The sequence below is a fragment of the Miscanthus floridulus genome, chromosome 2 (genome assembly GCF_019320115.1).
Source record: "Miscanthus floridulus cultivar M001 chromosome 2, ASM1932011v1, whole genome shotgun sequence".
Taxonomy (NCBI): Eukaryota; Viridiplantae; Streptophyta; class Magnoliopsida; order Poales; family Poaceae; genus Miscanthus; species Miscanthus floridulus.
In genome coordinates, this window is record NC_089581.1 from 14,608,831 (window position 1) to 14,634,181 (window position 25,351).

The window sequence follows — 25,351 nt, forward strand, 5'->3', positions numbered from 1 at the left end:
AGCCTTCAAGAGAATCTCCTAAACACATGGTTAGATTGTGTTGACCGGACACATGGCAACTATTCATGGTATGTATGCATGAGACATGATGGATACAGTATGCATCTAATTTTTCCCAGGAGTACTCGTGGACATGTGTGTTTTTTTTGCGACGAAAGAAGAATTATATTACAAGCACTCTGGATTACACAAATATCCAGAAATTGATTTTTTATCTAAATTTAACCCACGCTGTGAATAGATCCAGATCTCAAAACCAAACCTATATGACGCTTTGCGGTATGGATGACAACACACGCAAACACTCGGCAAAAGGCCTGAGAATAGATGCCCAACGAACGACGACCAACATTCATGTAGGCGGAGTTGAGAAACTTCTTCTTTCTGGTGTCTTTCTTCTTCTTCTTTCTTCCACCGAAGAATGAGGAAGACCATTCTGAAACTTAATCTCCCTGGTCCTTCATTATGGTCAGATCTAACCACGATAAAACGGAGAAGAGACCGGAAAAAATTATTCCATGGTGGCGACACCACCTCCATCTAGATGTCACCGTTCGGAAATAAAAGTCTCCATGTCATACTGGTGAGGATGCTGACGCCGTGGTTGACGCTCTCATGTTCAACAGAGCCATCATGGAGAAGCGATTCCACCCTGTCCTCTCGCCGTCGCCGGAAAGGAGGAGGAAATAAATCATCAAAACCAAAAAAAAAAACTTAGCATGAAAAGACTCTAACCCTAGGACTCGATCTAATGAAAAAAATTATTAAAAACGATGCATGTCCACTCTCTCTAGCCTCCAACGATACGCCGGAAGGGTAGGGAGGGGGGACCAGTGGTGGCGCCGGCAACGCTCCGAGCCGCGAGACCCTAGACCCTGGCGGCTGCGTATGGCTGTGGATCGTGGACATGTGTGTTGAGCGCGGGGCCGCGGTACGTGGCCGAGTGGACAGGTGTTGCATGCCATCTGCTTCAACAGCGCAACGAACGTCAAAGCTGACGCGACCGGGAGACATTGCCCCGTGACGAATACCCTGGCGTGAGCGAGTCGGAGTCCGGTTTCGCTGCACGGAGGGAGGGGAGACACACAACTGTGAGCTCCATGTCCCGTCCTGTGACAGGTTCGGTATTTGTTTGGTACGAGTACTGGACCGTTGGGCACCGTGTCCGTGTGCGAGTGCGAATGCCTTCGCCGAACTACCTGATCGATCCAGCGCAGGTGCCCCCGGGCCCGCAGGGCTAGCTAACCAGCCGTACCGGGCCGGTGAAGGACCTGTTTGGTTCCTTTAGTGCATGACTAAAGTTTAGTCCCTGGATTAAAGTTTAGTCTGGATCTTGTTTGGTTCCAGGGACTAAAGTTTATTAATGCAGTTATATAAAGACAATATTACTCCTGTTGAGACGAAGATATTACAGCTGCTGGCCACGGGTGAAATGATGAGTAAAGAGGGGCAGGATTGTCTCCAGAACACTTTAGTACAGTTTAGTCACCCCCTCATGGACTAGAGGACTAAACCCTTTAGTCCAAATTTTAGTCCATGTGTTTGGCATTTTAAAGACTAAAAATGAGTATTTTAGTTCATATTTTAGTTTAGTCCATGGAACCAAACAGGCCCGAAGACCACACGGACAGCGACGGTTCGGTCGAGAAAGTCCCCGGGTTCGACCGCTATCACGGGGAGGCGCAACCAGAACTCTGACCGCGTCGCTCCCAACAAACGACAGACGGTCGCAGCTCACGAGTTCTAGGGATGGGGCACTGTACTGTGCCTGTAGCCTGCGTGCGCAGAGGGCGACGCCGACGGCACGGCGGTATGGACGTCGCAACGTTCTGAGCAGTGAGCGCCTGCACGGCGGCGGAGAGCGAGAGCGAGAGCGAGAGCGGAGAACCCATGCCTCCTTCACGGAAACGTACTAGTAATAGTACGCGTTGGTCAATTGTCATCAATAAGGCCGCACACAGGAAACCGGGAGCGGAGAAATCACCACGTTCCATCGAGCTTTATCTGCATCGTGTAGCTATTGCGACATCGAGCAGACGATGGAAAAGTCTTGCACAGGATCCCTCACAACAAAGCTGCGTTCGTCCAGAACATGAAAAGGCATGGAAAACCAAGGCACAGAGATCAGTTCCACGACAACGACATGCACCGCAGAGTCTGCACGGCATCGACGAGACCGACCGTTCCAGCTTTGAAGGTTAGTCAGACACCCAGACCACCCTCCACTGACCAAGGCACTCAGGCAGTAACAGTGACCCAGTGGCGCCACTCGATGTGAAAACCACCAGTCGGCAGTAGGTGAGTTGGAAGCCTATTCTGAACCACACGGTCCAACATGACAAGGGAAATGATTGTCAGGGAACCAAATTTCATAAGGATTCTTTTTTATGGACCACGAACGCACGCATCAGGAGCATACAAGGGCAAATTATCACATGCAGAAAGAAAGTTCAGCTCCTGAAAGTGAAACGGTACTAATTTGAAACACAGCATGCCTGAACAAATGTAGCAGCTCAAAACAGACAACAAACTTCAGAAGCAAACTACAAATACCCCATTACTACTTTGACAGAATTTTCACTCTGACTCTGATTCTGATTGGCAAGCAGGGAGGTAGTAGGGTATCCAGTTGCCAGTATTTCTGCTTCACGCCCTTCCAAACTTCTTCCGCCAGGCAATCTTTGACCGGCAAAGGGATGAACTGCGTCGAATAACCCAGATTCACGAGCTCTAATGCGACAAGCTGGCAGTACACGGCGTGGAAGAACGCATTGTCGCCGCAGAGGCCATTGAAGTATGAGTAGATGCCTCCAGGCTTCATTAGCTTAGGAAGGTGTTGGTGGAACTCTCTCATGTCCTCGTAATATTCTCCGTATGTGTCAAAAAATATGCCTGCACACGTAATAAAACAATGGCATTAGAGATGATTTCCCTACTATGGTTTTGATGGCTGTACTCGAGGAAAGTCAAGCTATTTTATGGTAGTATCCATTCTGAGCGTGAATTCATATTCATCTCTGACGGTAAATAGATGATAACTTTTGCTTGATTACAAAATCAAAAGGAGATCGTTATCGCATTGACAGTTAGTCAGTTACATATCAATTTCAGCTATCATAACAAATACTATAACATAGTTGGTTGCAGGTTCCTTTCTTCCTTCCCTTTGATATTTTCAAAGATAAAAACTAGGTAAATGGTCTATGTGCAGTTCAAAGTCTCAGAGATGGCAAACTGCACTTGGTTTGAAATATCCGAAACTAGATTCATAGAGGACATATGTGCTCATACTTCAATAATTTATCCAGAGGATGGTGACTAGGGTTTGAAATCAATCAATTGTCATGCACTGACCTACTTCTATTTGAACATATATTATTCATCACTCAAGTTACCATAATAATAATTGGCAAGCAAGATTGACATCTTCCATGGCATTGTTATCTATGCTCATAAACGGAGTATGAAAAAACATGATGTTGAAATATGCATCCACAGCGTTAGAATGGACTCAAGAAGATGCAAATCACTTATTTTTCTTTTGAGACGAAAGAAGAATTGTATTAGATAAAAGCTGGGTACATCAACACATTACAAGCACTCAGAAAATGATTTTCATCTAAATTGTACCCACGCTGTGAATAGCTCCAGATCTCAAACCCAAACCTGTATGACGCTTCGTATAGATGACCGCACAGGCAAACACTTGGCAAATGGCCTGAGAACAAATGCCCAGCGAACGACGGCCAACATTCCTGCAAGCAGAGTTGAGAAACTTCTTCTTTCTTATGTCTTCCTTCTTCTTCTTTCTGCCACCGAAGAATGAGGAAGTCTGATCTGAAATTTATTCTCCCTAGTCCTTCATCATGGCCAGATCTAACCACAACAAAACGGATAAGAGACTGGAGAAAATTATTCCATGGCGGCGATATCATCTCCGCCTTGATGTCACCGTCTGGAAAGAAAAGTCTCCATGTCGTCGTGCCGATGAAGTTGTTGACGCCGTAGTTGTCGCCCTCATCTTCAAAAGCGCCACCATGGAGAAAACGATTCCACCCTACCCAAGGATTAAAAACACAGTGAAGATAAAGGGTTTTGCTTATCGGGAATGCTTGGGTGTTGACGAGTTGTGTTGTTTGGTAGGGAAGTCCAGGTGCTTATGCTCTTAATATAAGAAGAGCAACAACGAAAAAGGAGGAGAAAGAGACATGGAGAAAGCACAGTAATATAAATAGATAGATTTCCAGGTTCTGTTTTCACAGTTTCCCATTGCATGTTGACTAAAATGTACACACATCACATTTGTTTATATGTATTGCAGTGTCTTCTAAGTTCCTATGTTTTCTCAACTACCAATTGCAATGTTTTTGTATTCTTTTTCGCATTTATGCATTCTAAAGAGGTCTTATGGCCAAAACACTAACCAACTATTCTTATTTGGACTAGCACAACCACCACCATGACCACCATGCCCAAAAAAATGGTTACTTCAATGGATGAAGAAAGTGTTGGCTAGAGTGTTGTCCGCTACTGAAGGTCACTAGATGAGATTCTCTCTTTCTAAAGAAAATGTTGGCTATCATCAGGTCAAAAGCTACCGCGAAGTCCAGAACTTCCTCCCCCTCCTGATTCCTACTACCATACACAAAACCTCTATGAACTGTCTCGAAACCTACGCTTGTAGTACATACATACCCATTAAGATCTCCTCCTATAAAAAGCTTCTCACTACTAGGTACAGCTCTAATCAGGCCATCTAAGTCTTCCCAGAACTGTCTCTTAGCACTCTCGTCGAGGCCTACTTGGGAGGCATACGCACTAATTACGTTCGAGACCATATCACCAATGACAAGCTTGACTAAGATAATCCTATCTCCTTGCCTTCTCACTCCCACCATACTATTCTTGAGGCTCTTATCAATCAAAACTCCTACTCCATTTCTATTCGCAACTGTCCCTGTGTACCAAAGCTTAAAACCTGTATTGTCCACCTTCTTCGCCTCCTGACCCTTCCATTTAGTCTCTTGAACGCATAATATATTTACACGCCTCCTAGTCGCGGTATCAACTAATTCTCTTAACTTACCTGTAAGCGACCCTACTTTCAACTACCTAAACGGATCCTAGTTGGTTCGACTAGCTTCCTTACCCTTCGCACCCGTCGACTCAGATGTGAAGACCCTTGCTCATTTTTCACTACACCCGAGCGTCGATGTAGCGCGCCACTAAGGAAGCGACGCCCCGATCCTTGCTTACTTGACACCATGCCCAGATCGCGACACGGCGCGTCACCAAGGGGGTGCCGACCCGGCCCTTGCCCATTTAGCACCATACCCGAGTTCCGATATAGCGCGTCGCTAAGAGGGTTACGCCCCAACGGTTTTCTTTCGGGTTTCATCTCCATTAGAATGGCTAGATTTAACGTTGGCTCACCACGCCTATCACAACCCTCCTCCTTTACCTTGGCTTGGGACCTTTGTCCTCGCAAGAAGAAAGGATAAACGAGCATGCTTGGGTTGCAATGTGATACCAGGGGAGTGTGTTGTTTCTCAACATAAGCTTTTGGTGGCAGACTTTCGTTTTCATGTGCGTGCCCGTAGGGATAAACAAACTAAGATTGAAATAACAAAGTGGTGTAAACTGAAAGGGAAGACGTCAGAGGTATTCAGGGAAAGGGTTATCACAGAGGGCTCTTGGAAGGAAGAAGAGGACATAAACAACATGTGGGAGAAGATGACAACCAACATTCAAAAGGTGACCTCAGAGGCGTGTGGAGTAACCAAAGGAAGTGAAGGCGAGGCTAAAGATACTTGGTGGTGGAACGAGGAAATCCAAAGGGCTATTAAGGAGAAGAAAGAATGCTATAGACGCTTGTACCATGACAGGAGTGTGGACAACATAGAGAAGTACAAGGTGGCGAAGAAGACAGTAAAGCGAGCTGTAAGTGTGGCAAAGGGTAGAGCGTACGAGGATCTTTATCAATATTTAAGTATGAAGAAAGGAGAGGACATTTATAGGATGGCTAGGGTTCGTGAGAGAAAGACAAGGGACTTCAACCAAGTTAAGTGCATTAAGGATGAAAGGGAGCATCACTTGGTGAAGGAGGATGAGATCCAACATCGATGGCAAGAGTATTTTGATAAATTGTTCAATGGTGAGAATACAGACACAACCTTTCAGTTGGATTACTCTTTTGATGACACCAATAGGCGCTTTGTGCGGAGAATCCAAGAATCTGAGGTCAGAGAGGCGTTGAAAATGATGAAAGGAGGTAAGGCGATAGGACCGGATGGTATCCCAATCGAGGTGTGGAGATGCCTCGGGGACATAGCTATAGTATGGCTAACCAAGCTGTTCAACCATATTTTTCGATCGAACAAGATGCCTGACGAGTGGAGGAGAAGTATATTGGTACCGATCTACAAGAATAAAGGGGATATTCAAAGTTGTATTAATTACCGAGGAATTAAGTTGATGAGCCATACTATGAAGTTATGGGAGAGAGTTATTGAGCATCACTTGAGAGTAATAACGCGGGTCTCTATGAACCAATTTGGTTTCATACCCGGAAGGTCAACAATGGAAGCCATTTTCTTAATAAGATAAGTTATGGAGCGGTATAGGGAGAAAAAGAAGGACCTACACATGGTTTTTATTGACTTTGAGAAGGCTTATGATAAAATACCAAGGAATGTTATGTGGTGGGCTTTGGACAAACATAAAGTCCCAACAAAGTACGTCGGACTCATTAAGGACATGTACAATAATGTTGTGACTAGTGTTCGAACAAGTGATGGAGACACGGATGACTTTCCGATTAGGATATGACTACATCAAGGGTCAGCTTTGAGCCCTTACCTGTTTGCCTCAGTGATGGATGAGGTCACAAGGGACATATAAGGGAACATCCATTGGTGTATGCTTTTCGCGGACGATGTAGTGCTAATTGATGAAAGCCGGACATAAGTGAATCAGAAACTGGAGTTATGGCGGGAGACTTTGGAGTCCAAAGGTTTTAGATTCAGTAGAACTAAAACTGAGTAGATGAGATGTGACTTCGACACTACTACTCGGGAGGATGAAAATATTAGTTTGGAAGGTCAAGTAGTGCCTAGGAAGGATACCTTTCGATATTTATGATCAATGCTACAGAGAGACGGGAATATTGATGAAAATGTTAGCCATAGAATCAAAGCAGGGTGGATAAAGTGGCGCCAAGCATCTGGTGTCCTATGTGACAAAAGGGTACCACGGAAGCTAAAAGGCAAGTTTTATAGGACGGCGGTTAGACCTGCTATGTTGTATGGTGCAGAATGTTGGCCTACGAAAAGACGACATGTTCAACAGATATGTGTCGCGAAAATGCGTATGTTGCGTTGGATTTGCGGTCATACTAGAAATGATCGAGTTCGGAACGATGATATACGTGATAGATTAGGGGTAGCACCAATTGAAAAAAAAACTTGTCCAACACCGGTTGAGATGGTTTGGACATGTCCAACGGAGACCTCCAGAAGCACCGGTGCGTAGTGGAATCCTAAGCCATGATAGTAACGTGAAGAGAGGCAAAGGAAGACCGAAGTTGACTTGGGTAGAGACAATAAAAGGAGACTTGAAAGGATGAAATATACCCAAAGACTTAGCCTTAGATAGTAGTGCTTGGAAAACAGCTATTCACGTGCCTGAACCTTAATTGCTTCTGCTGGGTTTCAACTCTAGACTACCCCAACTTGCTTGGGACTTAAAGGTTTTGTTGTTGTTGTTGTTCAATGGATGAAGAGAGATGTCCAAAAATTAAGAGTAAGATTACTAAAATAAACGAAGGTTCACCTTTTAAATAAGTTTCATCAAAAGAAAACAGTAGCTCTATGCACACTGTTGCAAATTACCCCACCTGAGTGAAGCTAAACAAGGTTTCCAAGTGCCACACAGAGCCATGAAATGGCTGTTTGCAACATAATACTCATGTGGTAAGCACTTCTATAGACGCCTTCCAATGTAAACATGTATTCAGAAACTATCTAGACACACTTTTCCTGACAAAAGGTCCAAATTTACCTACTACAAAAACTTTTAGAAATACTAGCTTGAAAACTTTGAATATACTCCCTCCAGTCAATAATAGCTGATGTTTGTCAGATTCTGGAAAAGTGCACCAATACTTGTCACTGGATAAAATTTGGTCTAATTAAACGCATCATATCCATTTATGCCCTGCATCCCTATGAGCTCCATGTCCCGTCCTGTGACAGCCACCATCTCCACGGCTGACAGCGGCAGTCCCTCTCCTCCGAACATGCTCCTCTCAGTATCCTCAGGTACAGCTCGGAATGAGCAGTAGTTGGCTAGCGCAGCCTGTGGGGTTCACACAAAGATTGCCTGGATGGGGCCGCTTGTGGAGACACAACTGAATATTGTCACCCAGAATGTCCTGCTTCTATCTCAGGTACAAGCTTACTGGTGGAAGCCCTTATCTTGAGCATCCCACTCCCCATTCATTCATCTTTCCTCCTCTCCTTTCAGATCTGAGGTCCAGCCGTGATGGAGGCCCAAGCTTCTGTGAGTGCATCGATGGAGGCCAAGGAGTTCTTAACGGTGGTGAAGCATGCTGTACTCTGATGGACTAGGTGAGGAACATGAGAGTCATCCAGACAGGATCCATGGTCTCCGCAATTCACTCTCTCAAATCAATGTTAGATGGCCATCCCTTTGGCTGAGAACAACAGCATCAGCGCAGGAGGTAAACACTGGGAACCAGCGACATTAGTTGATGCGGTCACTGGGCAGTGAGCACCAGTACTGGTGGAGTCATGCCGGTGGATGGCGGAACAACAATGTGAAAAGTAACATTCAACGGGGAAGAACAGGGAGAGTAATTGAGGAATGGTCAGACGGGGAAGCACCAGAACCAACTGGAAAACTAAAGCTTCTTTATGATTCATTGAAAACATTGAATCGTATCATGATCAAATCCTATGTCATTCTACAGAACATTACTCCAGAAAGGCCACAAACAGAGAGAAAACTCTTGTTAGATACTACCAACTTCTTCATGCTCCTGAATTCCTGCTAGAGCAGGCCAAGGATAATGCAACCTATGGAAATTTCACCTGAGACATACTCCAGAAATTTCCTATCTTCAGCTTTTGCCCAACTTCTCTATACTCCTGAATCCCTACTAGGGCATGCCAAGGATAATGCAACCTGTGAAATTTCACCTGAGACATACTTCCAAAAAAAAAAAAAACCTATCCTTCAGCTTTTGCACAACTTCTCCATACTCCATAATACCTACTAGGGCATGCCAAGGATAATGCAACCTACGGAAATTTCACCTGAGACACACCTAAGACATTCCGCAACAGAAAAATTACCGTCAGACAAGAAAGCATTTAGCATTGCAACATCGATGACCAAACATGACAACTATGAGATGAATAAGCAAAGGTAAAAGGTATGTTATACCGTCATAAGATCCGAGCTGCGGCATCACGTCCTGCCATCGCCCGAACACGATTCTGACGTTCTTCTTCTCGCCCCACCCGAGCTTGAGCATCCGCTCGTACACCTCTGGGTGGGCCTCGACGATGGTGTGCTCCTCGGGCTCGTACCTCTGTATCGCCTCGTCCACCAGCCCCATCCCGAACCCCACGTTGAGCACCTTGCCACCGCCTTGGCACACCGCCCGCGCGTGCGCCTCCATCAGCGGCCGCTCCCACGCCATCATCACTGCCTTGCTCTCCGCGTCCAAAACCCTCTCCTCGCTGAACGAGACCCTGGATTCGAGGTAGCTCTCCGCCGGGGGGCGTCCGAGGCGTTCGCGGGGGCCACTTGCCGCCGCGCGACGGTGCCAAGGACGAGCTCGGAGCGGAGGGAGTGGTCGAGGAGGAGGTCGTAGGTGTCGGGATCGGAGGCTAGTCCCCTGCTGAGAGGCCCGAGGGGGAGAGCGCGTTCCAGGGCGCACCGCAGTCGAGGAGGAGGCGCGCAACGGCGGCGTGCCCCCCCCGCGGCCGCGTGCATGAGCGGGGTCAAGCCTTCGGCATCGAAGTGGGTCGCGTCAGCTCCTGAGGCAACGAGTTTAGCGACTTCGTCCTCTTCACCGGATTTCGCCGCCGCGCAGAGCAGCTCCTCCGGCGACTTGCTCCCCGGCGCCGCCGCGATTTTTTGGGTCGAGCAGTGGAGTCTCCCCTTTTCTCGCTTTCTGAGGTTTTAGCTCACCAGCATTGGGCCTCATGATTTCTCATTAAACCTATGTCGGCCCAATCAGTTCACCAGGCTTAAAGCCCGTATGCCTTTTGACTTCGAGGTCACTGCACAAAACGGACCGGATCGCACTCGCACAGTCGCACCTGTTCCTCTCTTCGATTTGGCGGTAGCTGCGTAGCGCCCGCTCAGTCGCCGCCGCCGCCGATCACGGCGGAGCAATTACGCCTTCGCCTCGCCTGTGTGTCCGGATTCAGCGAGGCCTCGACTGGCTAAGCTTAGCAACAGTCTCGGTCACAGCGGTTTCGGTGGGTGCCGGAAGAGAAATGGGTGACTTCCACCACACCTGGTTGAAGGCACGCAAGGTGTTTGTAAGACTGCTTAGGAGTGGAGGCGGGGCCAGCGTGGGCTGTGATACATTGCTGGACGCCTCAGACCTTGCCAAGCGCCTCTGCAAGCTCATCATCTCCTGCCGGAAGGCCTCGGCCCTCGAGCATGAGCTCGACCATAGCGGCGTCCGCGTCACGCCGGAGGTCGCGGAGCACGTCCTCGAGCGCATCGACAACGCCGGCATGCTCGCGTACCGTTTCTTCGAGTGGGTGCGCAGGCAGAAGCGCGGTGGGTGTGCCCATACCGTGCGTTCCTACCACACGGTGGTCGCGTCCCTAGCCAAGATCAGGCAGTACCAACTCATGTGGGACGTCGTGGCCGTTATGCACAAGGAGGGTGTGGCCAATGTTGAGACGTTCGGCATCATCATGCGCAAATATGCCCGGGCGCAGAAGTTCGATGAGGCAGTTTACACGTTCAACATCATGGAGAGGTATGGTGTTGCCCACAACCTCGCTGCCTTCAACAGCTTGCTCGGTGCACTGTGCAAGTCTAAGAACGTATGCAAGGCGCAGGATATCTTTGACAAGATGAATAATCGGTTCAGTCCTGATGCCAAGACCTATAGCATCTTGCTTGAGGGTTGGGGGAGAGCACCCAACCTCCCAAAGATGCGAGAGGTTTATAGTGATATGCTTGCCGCTGGTTGCCAACCTGACATTGTCACATATGGTATCATGGTCGATGCACTCTGCAAGACAGGCCGAGTCGAAGAGGCTGTCTGTGTCGTGCAGGACATGAGCTCCAGGGGATGCCAACCCACAACCTTCATATACAGCGTCTTAGTGCATACTTATGGAGTTGATATGAGGATTGAGGATGCTGTTGCAACATTTTTGGATATGGAGAAGGATGGGATTGTGCCTGATGTTGTTGTGTACAATGCGCTCGTCACTGCCTTCTGCAAAGTGAAAAAGTTTGACAATGCCTTCAGAGTCATGGATGACATGGAAGGCCATGGAATCTCCCCGAACTCAAGGACCTGGAACATCATCCTAAATACTTTGATTAGCCTTGGAAAGGATGATGAGGCATATAGGGTCTTCCGCAGCATGATTAAGCGCTGCAAACCAGACTCTGATACTTACACCATGATGATAAAGATGTTCTGTGAGAATGATAAGATAGAGATGGCACTGAAGGTATGGAAGTATATGCGGTTGAAGCAGTTCTTGCCGAGCATGCACACATTCTCCGTGCTGATCAGTGGTCTCTGTGACAAGGGTGAGGTTAGCCAAGCTTGTGTCCTGCTTGAAGATATGATAGAGAAGGGCATTAGACCTCCTGGTTCAACTTTTGGCAAGCTGAGGCAGCTACTTTTGAAAGAAGGAAGGAAGGATGTGCTTGACTTTCTTGTCGAGAAAATGAAGATCCTCATTCAAGAACCTTTGTATGATTGACCCTTCACTTCTCCATTGGTATGGATGCTTACTCCTGTCATCTATTTGGATACACATGGTTAATATGGGGTATATGCTCCAAATACCTGCTCTTATTTCTTCATTCTTTAATTTGCAGTGCTATTTATTAATCTATATCTGAGTTTCTGTTGCTGATACTCTTCATGGTTTATGTGCCACTCCAGCTGCTGAGCATATCTGTTATCATTTAGGCTTTATGAATAAAATCTCCCAGTTGAAGGATGAATGGATGCCCAACCAAGCCATGGCTGTGTTTTTAGCGTCTCACTCAATCATTATGGCTATCAATTATCAAACACCTCATGGCCAAAATGCTGAACTGCTGATATTTTAGCTCACCGGAAACTTTTGTATTGTAGGACTCGTACTTGAGTCCTACAAAAGCAATGAACTGTGGTCGATGGATCAAGAGGAGTTGTTCAGCACAAGAATCCTACAAGGACCGGTGTCAGTCACAAGTGCCCATGTGCTGAACTCGAGAACTTCGTGCCAAACTGCCAACTTGTTCAGGCACAAGTCACTACTACTACTCCATGAAAAGGGCCGAACTGCCAACCAGTATATCGAAACTTGTACTAGTCTGAGCACTTGATCTATGAAAAGGGGCATTTCTTGAGTACTTAAAATGGTGGCTGGAATTGCTCTTACCTGCAGTATAAGTAGCTCCATGCTTTCCTTCCGAAAGGATAAGTTGACGTTCATGAAGAATACCAAGGAAGTTACTGAGCTCAAGAAGACTGTGAATTGCGTGTTTGGTGTCCCTGTGCTGATAACAAAGGTAACATAAACGACTTGCTAATGTTTTTTCCCTGTTTAACTATATTTTTCCTGTTACATGTGACAGACTTTTTTCCTCTTTTGTCAAACCAATTGGCATTGCCCTGTGCCCCTGTGTGAAGCTAGATGACAGGCATGAAAAGGTGAATAAAAAACGTTTTGGTGTCGTACAAGTAGCCAAGTAGTTGACCTTAGGTTCTTAGCATTAGATTCCTGTGCCTCTGTTCCTTTGGGGATTTGTTCCCTGTGTCTCTTTGGAAGACAAGGGGCAGAAATTCCAGGATATAAAAAATATCTCAAAAAATCAAAAAAAAACTTGTCACGTTCAAAACTACACATGCTGTCCAAATGAAAACGTTAGATTCTTTCTGAAACCAAAAACTGGAACATGCAGAACTCAAATTTAACCAAAAAATATTGACAACATTTCTCTGTACTTTATGAAAATTCTACTAAATGAAATATATCACAGGTCCCTCCATACAAATAAATAGGTAATTAAAATATGAAATAATCTGAGACTATCTGCCATAATCAATTAAAACTTTGACACTTTTGCAGCTTCCTCAATCTTGCAGACAATTTCTTTGGATCAGCATCTTGATGTAAACCTTGTTTCTCTGTTCAACTCCCGCTGATACATTGAGTAAAAATTAGAGTAGAGACTACAGAATAGTAAGGTTGCAAAATCAAATCATGATAAGTTGATAACCATATGTTGAATGGAAATACTAAACTGAGAAAAAAACGTAAGAATGTTCAGAACTAACATTCTAATCACATAGGCATATAGAACTAGAATTAGCTTGCAACATCCTTTGTAATTGTGTAATTGACTTTTACTTTCATAATTCAAAGGAAAACCAAGTGCACACCACACAACAGTCAATGTCCTTAGAAAATCATGATGATTTAAGCTATCGCACGTTGCAATTCAAAAGTTCCAGGTTACTACAGAGGACTCAGGAATATCATGTACTTGCTCTGTACCACACAGCAGCCAAGCAGGCTTGTTTTCATGCGCAAGCTTCTTAAACTTGTCCGCAATAGCAGGCCTCTCTTGAGACGCTAACCTTTCCTCTAGCGCAGCAATAGCATGATTTGATCTATATGATGTGTTCCAGCTTAAATAAAGCTCAGATAAAAGTTTTGTGAAATCCTATTTTTTATGTGGTGTTTACATTTGAATGTTTTGAGATGATGTAAAACTTAGTTCCAATTTGCCAAGTCCGAAAACAGTTAAAATGTTCAAGGTTTGGTGTTCATTTTAAAGAAAATTTATTTATGAACTTACATGTCAATAATTCACCCTAAATTTGAACTATGTGTTTGGCCCTATCAAATAATGTATTCCTTGCTGATGAACGATCTAATTAATAATTTGAACTGAACAAAAATGCTAGAGAAAGTTGTTTGATATATCTCTGAAACTTAGCTCTGAACTATGAAGTTCATATCTGAAAACAAATTTTCGCAAGTAACATTTGAGCTCCTTGATCTACCAGTTCAAAGACTAATTCATATATGTGCTTTAACAAAAAAGGTAGAGATATAGATCAAGAACAGAACAGTTTTGCTTATGGTTGTATGGACCACGTGCATATAGGATTGGAAGGAATTTTGTGTGGCACAGTTAAAGTTTGACCGTAAACCTGAAACTATGAAACCTGTACCTGCGACTCTGAAAACAAATTTGACATTCAGTTTTGGAAGCTAAGTCTGGAAGCAATTTTAGGAATAACATGTCTGGAAATTTTGAAACAAATCTATAGTATCAATCTTGGTATATCAAATGGCCTTGTTCAGGTTAACTAACATATCAGGATCGATAGTTTTGAAGCCATTCATACCAAAAGAACCACACTACACATGTTTGCACCTTTTTAGCTCTAGGCCTCCTCCATCCATGGACCTCATATGGACAACAGAAATTGAATTGTCGTTAATTTGAGATACCAGAAGAACCAGTTGCAGAGGATAATCAAAACATTGGTTTCTTTATGGTAATTTTCAACGGTACACATATCCACATAATATCCATAATACAACTCTAAAAATACACATACTCTCCGCTGCACGGTGTTTGGAATCCCACACTGCAAACTAGAAACACACATCATCCAAATACATGACAATGCAATGCGTGTTTGGATACAAGTGTTTCTGCAGCCATCCAGAAAGTGAAATACAACACGTATCTCTACTATCATCACAAGAATGAACAAGTTGCCGTCGGGAAAAAAAAAATGAACTAGTTGCTACTCTGCAATAGTTCACACCAAGGAGTATCTGAATACTACCATTTCGTGTGGGCCAGCTAAAGCACGATAGTCCTGCCATTTCGAGTATGATGACCACGGCCGTCCTCGCCTCCTCGGGGAGCTAACAATAAATAATAACACCGCAGCATTTAGGGGGGGAGTTGGTTCCACTTTTCCGTCCCATCGAATGTTTATAGACTATTTATAAATAAATTCTATAATTTATTTTTTTTATTAATATCTAAACATCTCGTGTCACACCTCACGTGACACTCTTAGACTTTAAACTTTAGTCATCGGATGAAACACGCCTTTAGCAGGTCCGTTGCTTAAGATTTCAGGCAAAGCCGACTGAATGGGTAGAATAATGGCGCCGCGTCATGGGGCCATGGGTAGCGACGTACTTCCTCCGTCCCATTGAGTTTGTCGTTTAAAAACTATGTCTCCCTCACAATTCCGATTCCCGAGCGACAAACTCAATAGACGGAGGGAGTAGGGCGCAGTAGAGCCTGGGCCGTACGAGATCGCCGTACGCCGTGCATCTACCGAGCTCGCCGCATTAAATTCCGCGCACGGATGACGGGATTCATTGCCCGGGCCTTTTTCACTCTCTCTCCGTTCACCTCAAATCATAATTAAATAATAATTATTAAATACAAACAAAAATACTACCGTACCCAATACTAATTTGTAACCCCAGTCTCAACAAGCCCCGTAAGTGGCGGCAAAGGCAAACGGCACTGTGGACATTGTGGAGCACAGTGCTCGCGCGTCTACTCACTGGTCATATTGAGGTGACTCGTGAGCCCCGCCATTGCTGGAGCTAGTGACACGGGTAGACCGTAGATGGGCCTCCGTTCCAAAAAGGTAAAATGAACGCAACTTTAAATTTAAATCAAGTTAAATAAATTTATAGAAAAAATATCAATATTTATATCTCTCAAAAGATTTGCTATGAAAATAAATTTTATAACTAATCTAATGATACTCTTAGTGTATGTATCATAAATCTTAGTGCTTTTTAGAGATCTGATTGAAGTTAAAATTGTTTGATCTTTTGAAAAAACATAATTACAAGTTTTTTTTGGATCGAGGGAGTATATGGCAAACAATTTCTTATGAACCTAAACAACACGAGTTAGACATGTACTTCCCGCATCCCAAAATAAATTAACTCCTAGAACCATCCTAACTTAAACTATTTTTGAGTTTGACCAACCTCATAGTGAAGAATTATACTTATGACACTAAATAAATATTTTTCTAAAAAAAATTCAGAAGTTGATTTATTTTAAGATAGAGGGAACACTACACTAAGCGCAACCGATTAGGCTGAATGAAATAACAGTGCTTTATCAGCTTGATTCTTAGAGCCTGTTTGGATCTATTACCACTAAAAATTAGCAGCTAAAATTAGTAGTAGTGGATCCAAATAGACATGCTAATAAACCAGCTAAAATTAGTACTAGTTGATCTAAATAGACCTGCTAATTATTATCTAGAGTACTGCTAACTATTAGTTACATTACCAGGTTTGGGATTACTAATAGAAGCTAATAGTTCATATGCATCTTTAACTTAGCATTCAACCTTTTATTAGCAGGTGCATTCAAACAGCCCCCGCTAAAAATTAGCTAACTAAAATTTAGCATCTTTTAGCTATTAGCTAGCGCGCCCTGTTGAAATGTCCTTGTTTGGTTTTGGTAATTGAGTGACAACCTAGGTGGATTAATATGTGTTTATGTGAGATAGACAGGTGATTAGTCCATAAGTACATCTGTGTGAGCAATATATGCCAATGACGGTGAAGATGACTTGGATATGTTGCAAGGCTCACACATGTGATGAAGGAGCTCATTGCATATGAGACACGACATTGAGTCATGTGACTAAGGTGGAGAAAATCAAGACAAGACTTGGCTTGATGGACCGGTTGCAAGCGTGAAGGGCAAGTTGGGGGCTTTGGAGCGATGGACCGTTTGGCGGTAAAGCTTGAGCAAGACTTAGCGTCGATGGACGAAAGCAACGGTGAAAAGTAAGTGAGGTCAAGATCGATGAACCAATACGGTCACGTGATGATATGGAGTGGATTATATCATTTGGTGATTGGTTGGTGCATATGTTGCATCAACAATAGAGGAGTTGGAATGGAATGCGCAAGGCAAAGGTATAACCTAGGGCATTTTATTTCATGGGCCATAGGTTGTGTAGAGAAGTGCTTGACCAGGTTTAGGATAGATGGCCGTACTATCAAGAGGGGCAAACTTGTTTGCATATCGGTCATCTAGTGCCACTCGAGTGATCTAACTTTGCATCGTTGCTAGGATCGAATGGCGCGGCAAGTTGAGTGGTTAACTCCTTGAAAAATGTTTGTGAAAAGCTAACACACGTGCACAAGGTGTTGTACACTTGGTGATGTTGGCACATTTGCAAAGAAGAAGTCGGTGAAGAATAGGAGTTGAATGCGCTGGTCACGGGGTGACCGGACGCGTCCGGTATCTGACTCAGGCGGCAGTGTTCCCGATGTAACCGGACGCGTCCGATATCGATACCAGACGTGTCCGGTATTCTGACCAGGCGCGGGCAGAGTTACCGAGGTGACTGGACTCTGGCTCGTAGCAGAGACCGGACGCTGAGCAATCACTGTTTAGCATTAGGTCATGGTGACGTGGGGCGCAAGTGTTGGTCCAGAGAGGACCGGACGTAGGGGCGCGTCCGGTCGGCCACACTAGACGCGTCTGGTCGCAGTTGAGCGGCTCTAGGAGCTCTCTATACTCGACCGGACGCTGCCCCTCCCGCGTCCGATCACTTCACTACAGTGCGTCCGATGCATCGCGTCAGAGCATGTCAGAGAGGGTCGTTGGGCGGCAACGGCTATTTCGTTTGAATGGGACACGTGGCGATCAAGCAGTGACCGAACACGTCCGGTGCACATGACCTGCGCGTCCGGTCGTCCCGAAATCTACCTAGTATAGGGGTAACGGCTATTTTAGCCCGTGGGGCTATAAATAGAAGTGTTGGTCGGCCTTTGGCCAGGAGCGGAGCACCCTTGAGCCTTGGTGGCTTGTGTAGGTGTGCTTGGAAGCCCTCTAACTCACTTGAGCTTGATAGTGTTCATCTGATCGAGTGAGTGAACGATTCTAGTACGATTGCATCGTGAGGTTGGATCGAATGGCACTAGGTGATCGAGTTGCAAGCCGGTGGTGCTTATTACTCTTGGAGGTTGCCACCTCCTAGACGGCTTGGTGGTGGTCTTCGTTGAAGCATGCAAAGAAGATTGTGCGGTGTTCCGGAGAACTGATTGTGAGGGGATTGTGCTCACTCCGCGGGAGTCACGAAGAGCAACTCTAGTAGAGCAAGACGCGAAGGGCGACAAGTGGTCCGACCGGGTCAAGTGCTAGAGCTTGTGGTAAGCACTCCACATGGGAGAGTGTGACTTGCGGGCCACCACTAGCAAGAGGACCGACGGCAACCTTGGAGCTTGTCTCAACGAGGACTAGCGTGTTGGCAAGCACGTAAATCTCGGGATAAAAATCATCGTGTCATCCTTGTTTCTCGTTGGTTTGCATCCTCGTTACACAAGCTTGTATTTACTTCATTTACATTATGTTTGTGTAGTTGCTCTTGTAATTAGTTAGCTTGTGTAGCTTGCTAGTTACCTTCTTGCTTGTGTAGCATAGAAGTAGCTCCCTTACGTGACTAATTCGGTTTGAGTAACCTTGTTAGTCATATTGCTTAGTTTGTATAGCTAAGAAATTTACGCTCATCCTCGTTACACAAGCTTGTATTTACTTCATTTACATTGTGCTTGTGTAGTTGCTCTTATAATTAGTTAGCTTGTGTAGCTTGCTAGTTACTTTCTTGCTTGTGTAGCGTAGAAGTTGCTCTCTTGCGTGACTAATTCGGTTTGAGTAACCTTGTTAGTCACATTGCTTAGTTTGTGTAGCTAAGAAATTTACGCTCTATAATTTGGCTTGTGTAGCCTTATTATTGAGCATTGCTAGTGAGCTTAGGTGGCTTTGTGTTTTTGCTTACTAGCATATGTAGGAGCTTCCTCGATGCTTGAAGTACTAGTGGCATAGGTTTGTGTGACATTGCTTCTAAAATTGGTTAGGTGAGCTCTATCTAGCCCGGCACCTTTGTTGCCTAATTAGGATCTCTATAAGGTGCTTGTGAACTTTGATAGAAGGGTGTATTCTTGGCTAAACCGATTGTTTTAATTCCATATTTGTTTTGGTTAGCCGGTGTGATTAAATTTAGAAAGGACTATTCACCCCCCTCCTCTCTAGTTTGCCATCTCGACCCTACACCTATTCGCTTGAGCTACTTTTCAACCATGGAACATTGTTTTCCTCTCATAAAATTTCAGCATAACACATCAGCATAAGCCAAATTTCAGAATAAGCGAACAGGGCCTTAGAGCTTGCCACCGATGGATCACGCCCGTCAAAAGCTGAAGCAGATCCACACCATCGATACGGCGCACCACGCGACTCGAGCGTGGATCACACCGATCTCATGTCCACTTTCACGGCGACGGCCGCGGTGAATGAGAATGAAGAGACCAGTCGGCAACATCCCTCCCATGCCGATGCAGGCAGCGGTCACGCGTCTGGAAGGCGAAATGCTAAGGAACTATTTCTCAAGGCTCAGTTTCATCCTTGAACTTTCAAAATGGTTGTTTTAGTCATCAGACTCTAATGTTAGGCTCAGTTTCATCCCAAAACTATGAAGATGATCATTTCAATCCTTAAACTTTGCATTTTAGGCTTAGTTTCGTCCTAGAATTATAAAGATGATCATTTTCATTCTCAAACTTTGCATTTTTTGTCTTTAAACTTTTATTTTCAAACTCAACTTTGTCTATCATCCTATGTGGAACGTTGTATTGTTGCACCTGATCAGCTTCAACACCACCAGCCATCGGAGATAGAAAAATAATAATCTAAAAATTCTTTACGGGCCATTAATAATTCCATGTTGTTATTTTTAATATTACCTTATAATGGTACCGTTTATATATATTCGACTGCAAATTTTTTTGTTGGAGCAATTACAGTTGCTTCAAACGCTATTCCTTAAGAATATATGGATATTGTCAGTGCGAAAAGTGACCAACAAGTAAATATTTATAGTTTTGCCGTGCGTTGTGATCGGATGTGGCCTAGCACTCAATGACATAGGATTTATACTGGTTCAGGCAATGTGCCCTACGTCTAGTTTCAGTCGGTCGATGACTTTATTTCTGAGCCCAGGTGCTCAAAGTTTACTGTGGGATTACAAACGATTAGTAATAAGAAGGGGGTGCAAAAGGCTCGGTTGGACTCTGAACCGAAGGGCCGAGAGTGACGGGGGCTCTAACGTGCGCTAAGTATTGGAGCGTATGCTTTGTGTAGCTTTAGAGTTCTAGAACTATTTAGATCCAAAAATCAGATCCTTTTTAGGAGAGAGCTCATCCCCTTTTATAGTCGTAGGAGATGGGCTCTTACAAGTCAGAAAAAGAGAGAGAAAGTATATGTGTGCTACCTAGTCTTATTGCCCACGCTGTTTGGTACGAGACGGTTGTCGGCGCCCACAATACTGTTTTATGTCCAGATGCATGCAGCAGGCTCTACCGTGTTTGCCTGGTATGGTGAATGTCGGTGCCTATAATACTGTTTGGGTTCTGACATGCCTGGAAGGTTGCATAGTGCCTATCTGTCATGCCTGGTGGCACCGTCCTGTAGATGCGCAGGGTATGACAGGGTACGGTCCTCGGTATTGCGGTTTGACTTGAGCGCCTTACCTTATCTACTCTGTCTGATCCCTGTGCCCTCACTGAGCGGGCATCACCGAGCTGGACAAAGGATGAAGATGTGCAAAAATGCATTTTGATAATCCGTGGATGAAATTGAGCCTAAAATATAATGTTTTCTTTTTGGATAGACAAAATTGAGTTGAAAAATAAAAGTTTAAAGATGAAAATACACTTTGGTAGTTTATGGATGAAATTGTGCCCAAAATATAAAGTTTGAAGGCTGAAACGATCATCTTCATAGTTTGGGGATGAAATTGAACTTGAAAGTAGAGTTTGAGGATTAAAACAGACGATTTAAAAGTTGAGAGATAAAACTGAGTCTCGTGTAATTATTTAGGGACCGAAACGACTATTATGCCAAATATCTACGACCACCCCTGTCGCAGTGTCGCGTCCGTGATCCATTACCAGCTCGTTATATCCGCCTGTGACCACGGCACGGAGACACGCATGTGAGCCTGCAGCGCCACGGGCATGTGGGTGGTAGAAAGCGAGCAGCCAGCGCCCAGCGCGCGCATGGTTGCAGCACGGCACACCGCAGCGAGTACAGTACTTGTCCGGGCGGCGTAATCCAGCGAGGAAACGGCAGCGGATTTCGCATCAATGGCGCTGAAGCATACGGGACGCGGAATTTAAGGATCACGGATCGCGAGATTTTTTTGGCCTCATTTTTTATGATGTTGACTTGTTGAGGCTTGAAAAGTACCATGTCATGGTGCGTTGCATACTTTCGTGCTTCATGCAAGCAGCGTACGCCGGTGGTCTTGACGGTTTGGGCCAGCTTCTTTTGCGTATGGTTTACTGCTGGCCTTCAAGAGCGAACGGTGTGCTAATCTGGGAATCAAGTGCTTGAATCCACCTTAAGACCGACCACTGTCAGCGAGCTGTAGTATACTATTATCAGATTCCTCAACTTGGAGGGGATAAAGAACATGAGCCTGCTACAGGAAACATGCTGCTGTGGGTTAGGGGCAGAGCAGCATGTTCTGCAAGATGCGCTGCACGGCCCAAATACCCAAACGTTGACAAACTTATGACAAAACAAAACGCCGGAGACATTCATGATTATTCTCCTACAAATTCGGACCGTTGTTCTGTTAGCTTTGTTGAAAAATCACTGTTCGTTAATTTGCCGCGATAGAGAATGGGAGTGTTTTGCTCGCTGTTTCCTATTTTTTCCAGTAATCTTTGACACTTTGCTTTCTCTTTTATTTTCAATAAATTTGCAGTAGGAGCCTCTGGCTCCTTCTGATTCCTCAAAAAAAATATTGTTTGTTATCATTTCATGATCATACACACACTGAAAGACTGCAACCCTTTGAGATTAATTGATGCATCACCACAATCGGGTCAGTTACAGATTACATTACACCGGCAGCTTACACCGGAGCTAATCAACTGATCCAATACAACAGCACTCCTCAACGATATCCGCCGTCTCTTGCATTCGAGAATGGCGCTCGCCATTGCCATCCCCAATCGGATGCCATTGCTACGGCCGCTAGCTATTAGGTCCATGTCGCCGCAATCGGGCTGGTGACCACGTGGTGGTCGCTGGACCAGACGAGCCGGCCGAACGCGTTGGTGCCCGACGGCATCCCGCCCGCCGTGAAGCTCACCGTGTAGCTCTGCTTCTCGCCGGCCTTGCTGAAGCTCAGCGTCGACGGCTCCACGGACACCGTCACAGGGGTGCTGCCGGTGGCGGCGCTGGCGGTCACCTTGTAGATTCCAGGCTGCCCGACGTTGGTCACCGTGCGGGTGTGCTTCACCGTGCTGCCGCCGGCGGCCGGGAACGCCACGGAGAAGGACGGGTAGTTGAGCGCGGTCACCGTGTACGTGCGGTTGGCGCTGCACCCCTCCGACGGGTGCTGCCTGGTGAGCGCCGCGATCTGAGCCGGCTCGTAGTTATTGGCGCAGAGGAAGTCGACGTAGTCGGCCGCGGTGATGTCGTACACGAGCCCCGGGTCGACGGCCTTCGCGGGGTCGACGTGGCCGGCGCCCAAGTCCAGCGGCGTGGCCGGCCGGCCCGTGGCCACGTCCAGGATGCCGTTGCCGCCGGGGTACTCGTTGTACGCCGTCGTCATCAGCGCCGACCGGATGGCTGCCGGGCTCCACTCCGGGTGCGCCGCGCGGAGCAGCGCCGCAAGCCCGCTCACGTGCGGGCACGACATGGACGTGCCGGAGATGATGTTGAAGCCCACGCGGCGGCTGTCGCCGGGGAGCGCCGAGGGGCCGACGGACCCCGACCACGCCGCCAGAATGTTCACGCCGGGCGCGATGATGTCCGGCTTCAGGACGCTCGACGTCACAGTGTTGGGGCCCCTGGAGGAGAAGGCCGCAACGACGGGAGACGGCTTGATGCCAACCTTCGTGCCGGCGAACACAATGGTGGCCGTCGCCTTCGGATCCGACATGGCGTAGTCCCTCATGGCGTTGCCGGCTTTCTCGCCCACGCCGGAACCCGGGAGAATGTGCGCGTCAGCGACGAGCTCCTCGCCGTTGGCGGCGGTGTTGGCGAGAACCATGCCAGCGCCGCCGGCGTCTTTGACGACGAAGCCCTTCTGGACCCTGGCGTTGGTGCCGCGGTCGCAGAGCACGATCTTGCCGGCCACCTTCTCCGGGATGAGGCTGCCGGACATGCAGAGCTGGCCCATGCTGCTGTTGGACGCGTTCCCCGCGTAGATGAAAGGCACCGGCGTGGTGGGCAATGGCTTGCCGCTGTACAGGGACACGCCCGTGTAGTTCTTGCCGTTGCCGAGCATGATGTAGGCGGGGAAGTCGCGGTCGATGGTCCCGGCGCCCACGGTGGTGATCCACGGCGCGCCGTTCGACAGCGTCGCGGCGCCCGGACCGGCATTGCCTGCGGAGCAGGACACGAAGATCCCCTTCTCCATGGCGCTGAAGGCGCCCACCGCGATGCTGTCACGGTAGTACTCCGCAGTGCCGCCGCCGAGGGAGAGCGAGAGCACGTCGACGCCGTCCGTCACCGCGACCTCCATGGCCTTGAGGATGTCGGAGCTGAAGCAGCCGCCGACCCAGCACACCTTGTACGTCGCGACGCGAGCGCGGGGCGCCATGCCCTTGGCCGTGCCGGCGGCGTAGCCGAGCAGGTCCGCGCCCTGGACGGCGCCGCCCGCCGCGGTGCTCGACGTGTGCGTCCCGTGGCCGTCGTTGTCCCTCGGCGACCGGGATTCCTTGGACGTGTCCACGGGGCCCTTGGCCGCCTCGTAGCCCGTCAGGAAGAGCCTCGCGCCGATGAGCTTCTTGTTGCACGCGGAGGCGTTGAAGTCGTTGCCGTCCTCGCACTTGCCCTTCCAGGCCGCCGGCACGGGGCCGAACCCCGTGTCGTCGTAGCTCGGCCTCTCCGGCCACACGCCGGTGTCGAGCACCCCGACGATGACGTCGGACCCGGTGCCCGACTGCGGGAACAGCGCGTCCGTGCCGTCCAGCCCCAGGAACTCCCACGTCCGGGTGGTGTGCAGCTCGTACCGCACCTCCGGGTTGACGACGAGCACGCCAGGCTGCGACTCCAGCGCCGCGGCCTCCGCGCGCGTCAGCCGCGCCGAGTAGCCGTGGAGGAGGGTGTTGTAGGTGTACAGCACGGTGGCGGCATCTGACACCGCCTGAAGCGACGCGGCGTACCATTCCTCATGCTCCACGAAATCACTCGGCATGGCGGAATGGGACATGTGGACGATGTAGGTCTGCCGATCCTCCCGTCCGGCCGCGGCCGTCACCAAGAGGGCGGCGGCGGCCACAGCAAAAATCACGCATACCTCGCCATGGCGCCACATTCTGAGTGAGCGAGTGAAGGTAACGGAGTGGCGATTCTTGGCAGTGGAAGTGAGACTGAGGTAGATCGGGACAGTTGATTTATAGAATCAAGAACGGGGTCTCGAATGATTGCAACAGGACAAAGGGAACAGATGGGCCGATGCTACAGCGGCAGCGATCGGACGGGAAGGCGTGAGGGAGGAGACGGATGGGGATGACCGGAAGAGAGAGAGAGCGAGAGTGGCCGCACTGCACATGGCTGGCCGCTTTTAACTTCTGTTTTTTGGCATCACCACCACATGACCGTTCCTGGAGCCAAAGATGCTGCTCGCAATCCGTGAAAGTATTCACTGGTCAAGAGCTGTTGCACATCGATCGTGTTGCAGTTGTTAACTTCCCCCGCGACCGTTGTCGGACGTCGATGATGGTGGGAGGTGGCGGTGGCGGTGCCTGCCTGCCGTGGCCATCGAGCCAGACAGTGGGTCGTCACCGGCTTGGATGATGGCATGGCTTGGCTGGCCGTGGCCGCAAGCGAGCTACTGCTAGAAAACAACAATTCCTCTCGCCGAACCCATGTTCGGTTGTTGCCTAGCGGACGGCGAGTTCCACGATTGCATGGGCAACTGCTCGTCCAGATCGACGCGGACGAACGCGGCCTTGGACGAAAGCGAGCGAAAGCCCTCGTGCTTTGCTTCGCCGCGTGACGGTTCACACTCCACAGTTCACAC

General features: G+C 47.4%; 2 protein-coding genes and 1 pseudogene across 2 annotated transcripts; 1 reads left to right on the forward strand and 2 right to left on the reverse strand.

Annotated features, from left to right (window-relative positions):
• Positions 1–2,365: 2,365 nt before the first annotated feature.
• LOC136536127 (protein arginine N-methyltransferase 2-like) lies at positions 2,366–10,224 on the reverse strand (annotated as a pseudogene).
• Positions 10,225–10,382: 158 nt separating this feature from the next.
• On the forward strand, positions 10,383–12,875 carry LOC136538008 (pentatricopeptide repeat-containing protein At1g77360, mitochondrial-like). The gene is made up of 2 exons (XM_066529991.1): positions 10,383–12,011; positions 12,179–12,875. Exon 1 carries the CDS (start codon positions 10,530–10,532, stop codon positions 11,991–11,993), a length of 1,464 nt encoding a protein of 487 aa, XP_066386088.1. The 5' UTR covers positions 10,383–10,529; the 3' UTR covers positions 11,994–12,011; positions 12,179–12,875.
• Positions 12,876–22,154: 9,279 nt separating this feature from the next.
• On the reverse strand, positions 22,155–24,847 carry LOC136517787 (subtilisin-like protease SBT1.7). Its single transcript, XM_066511433.1, has one exon. The coding sequence runs from the start codon at positions 24,641–24,643 to the stop codon at positions 22,358–22,360; it is 2,286 nt and encodes a 761-aa protein (XP_066367530.1). The 5' UTR covers positions 24,644–24,847; the 3' UTR covers positions 22,155–22,357.
• Positions 24,848–25,351: the final 504 nt, after the last annotated feature.

Bases quoted from the DNA above. Each gene is read 5' to 3' on its own strand.
- LOC136538008 (XM_066529991.1), top strand. From the start codon at position 10,530: ATGGGTGACTTCCACCACACCTGGTTGAAGGCACGCAAGGTGTTTGTA.
- LOC136517787 (XM_066511433.1), bottom strand. From the start codon at position 24,643: ATGTGGCGCCATGGCGAGGTATGCGTGATTTTTGCTGTGGCCGCCGCC.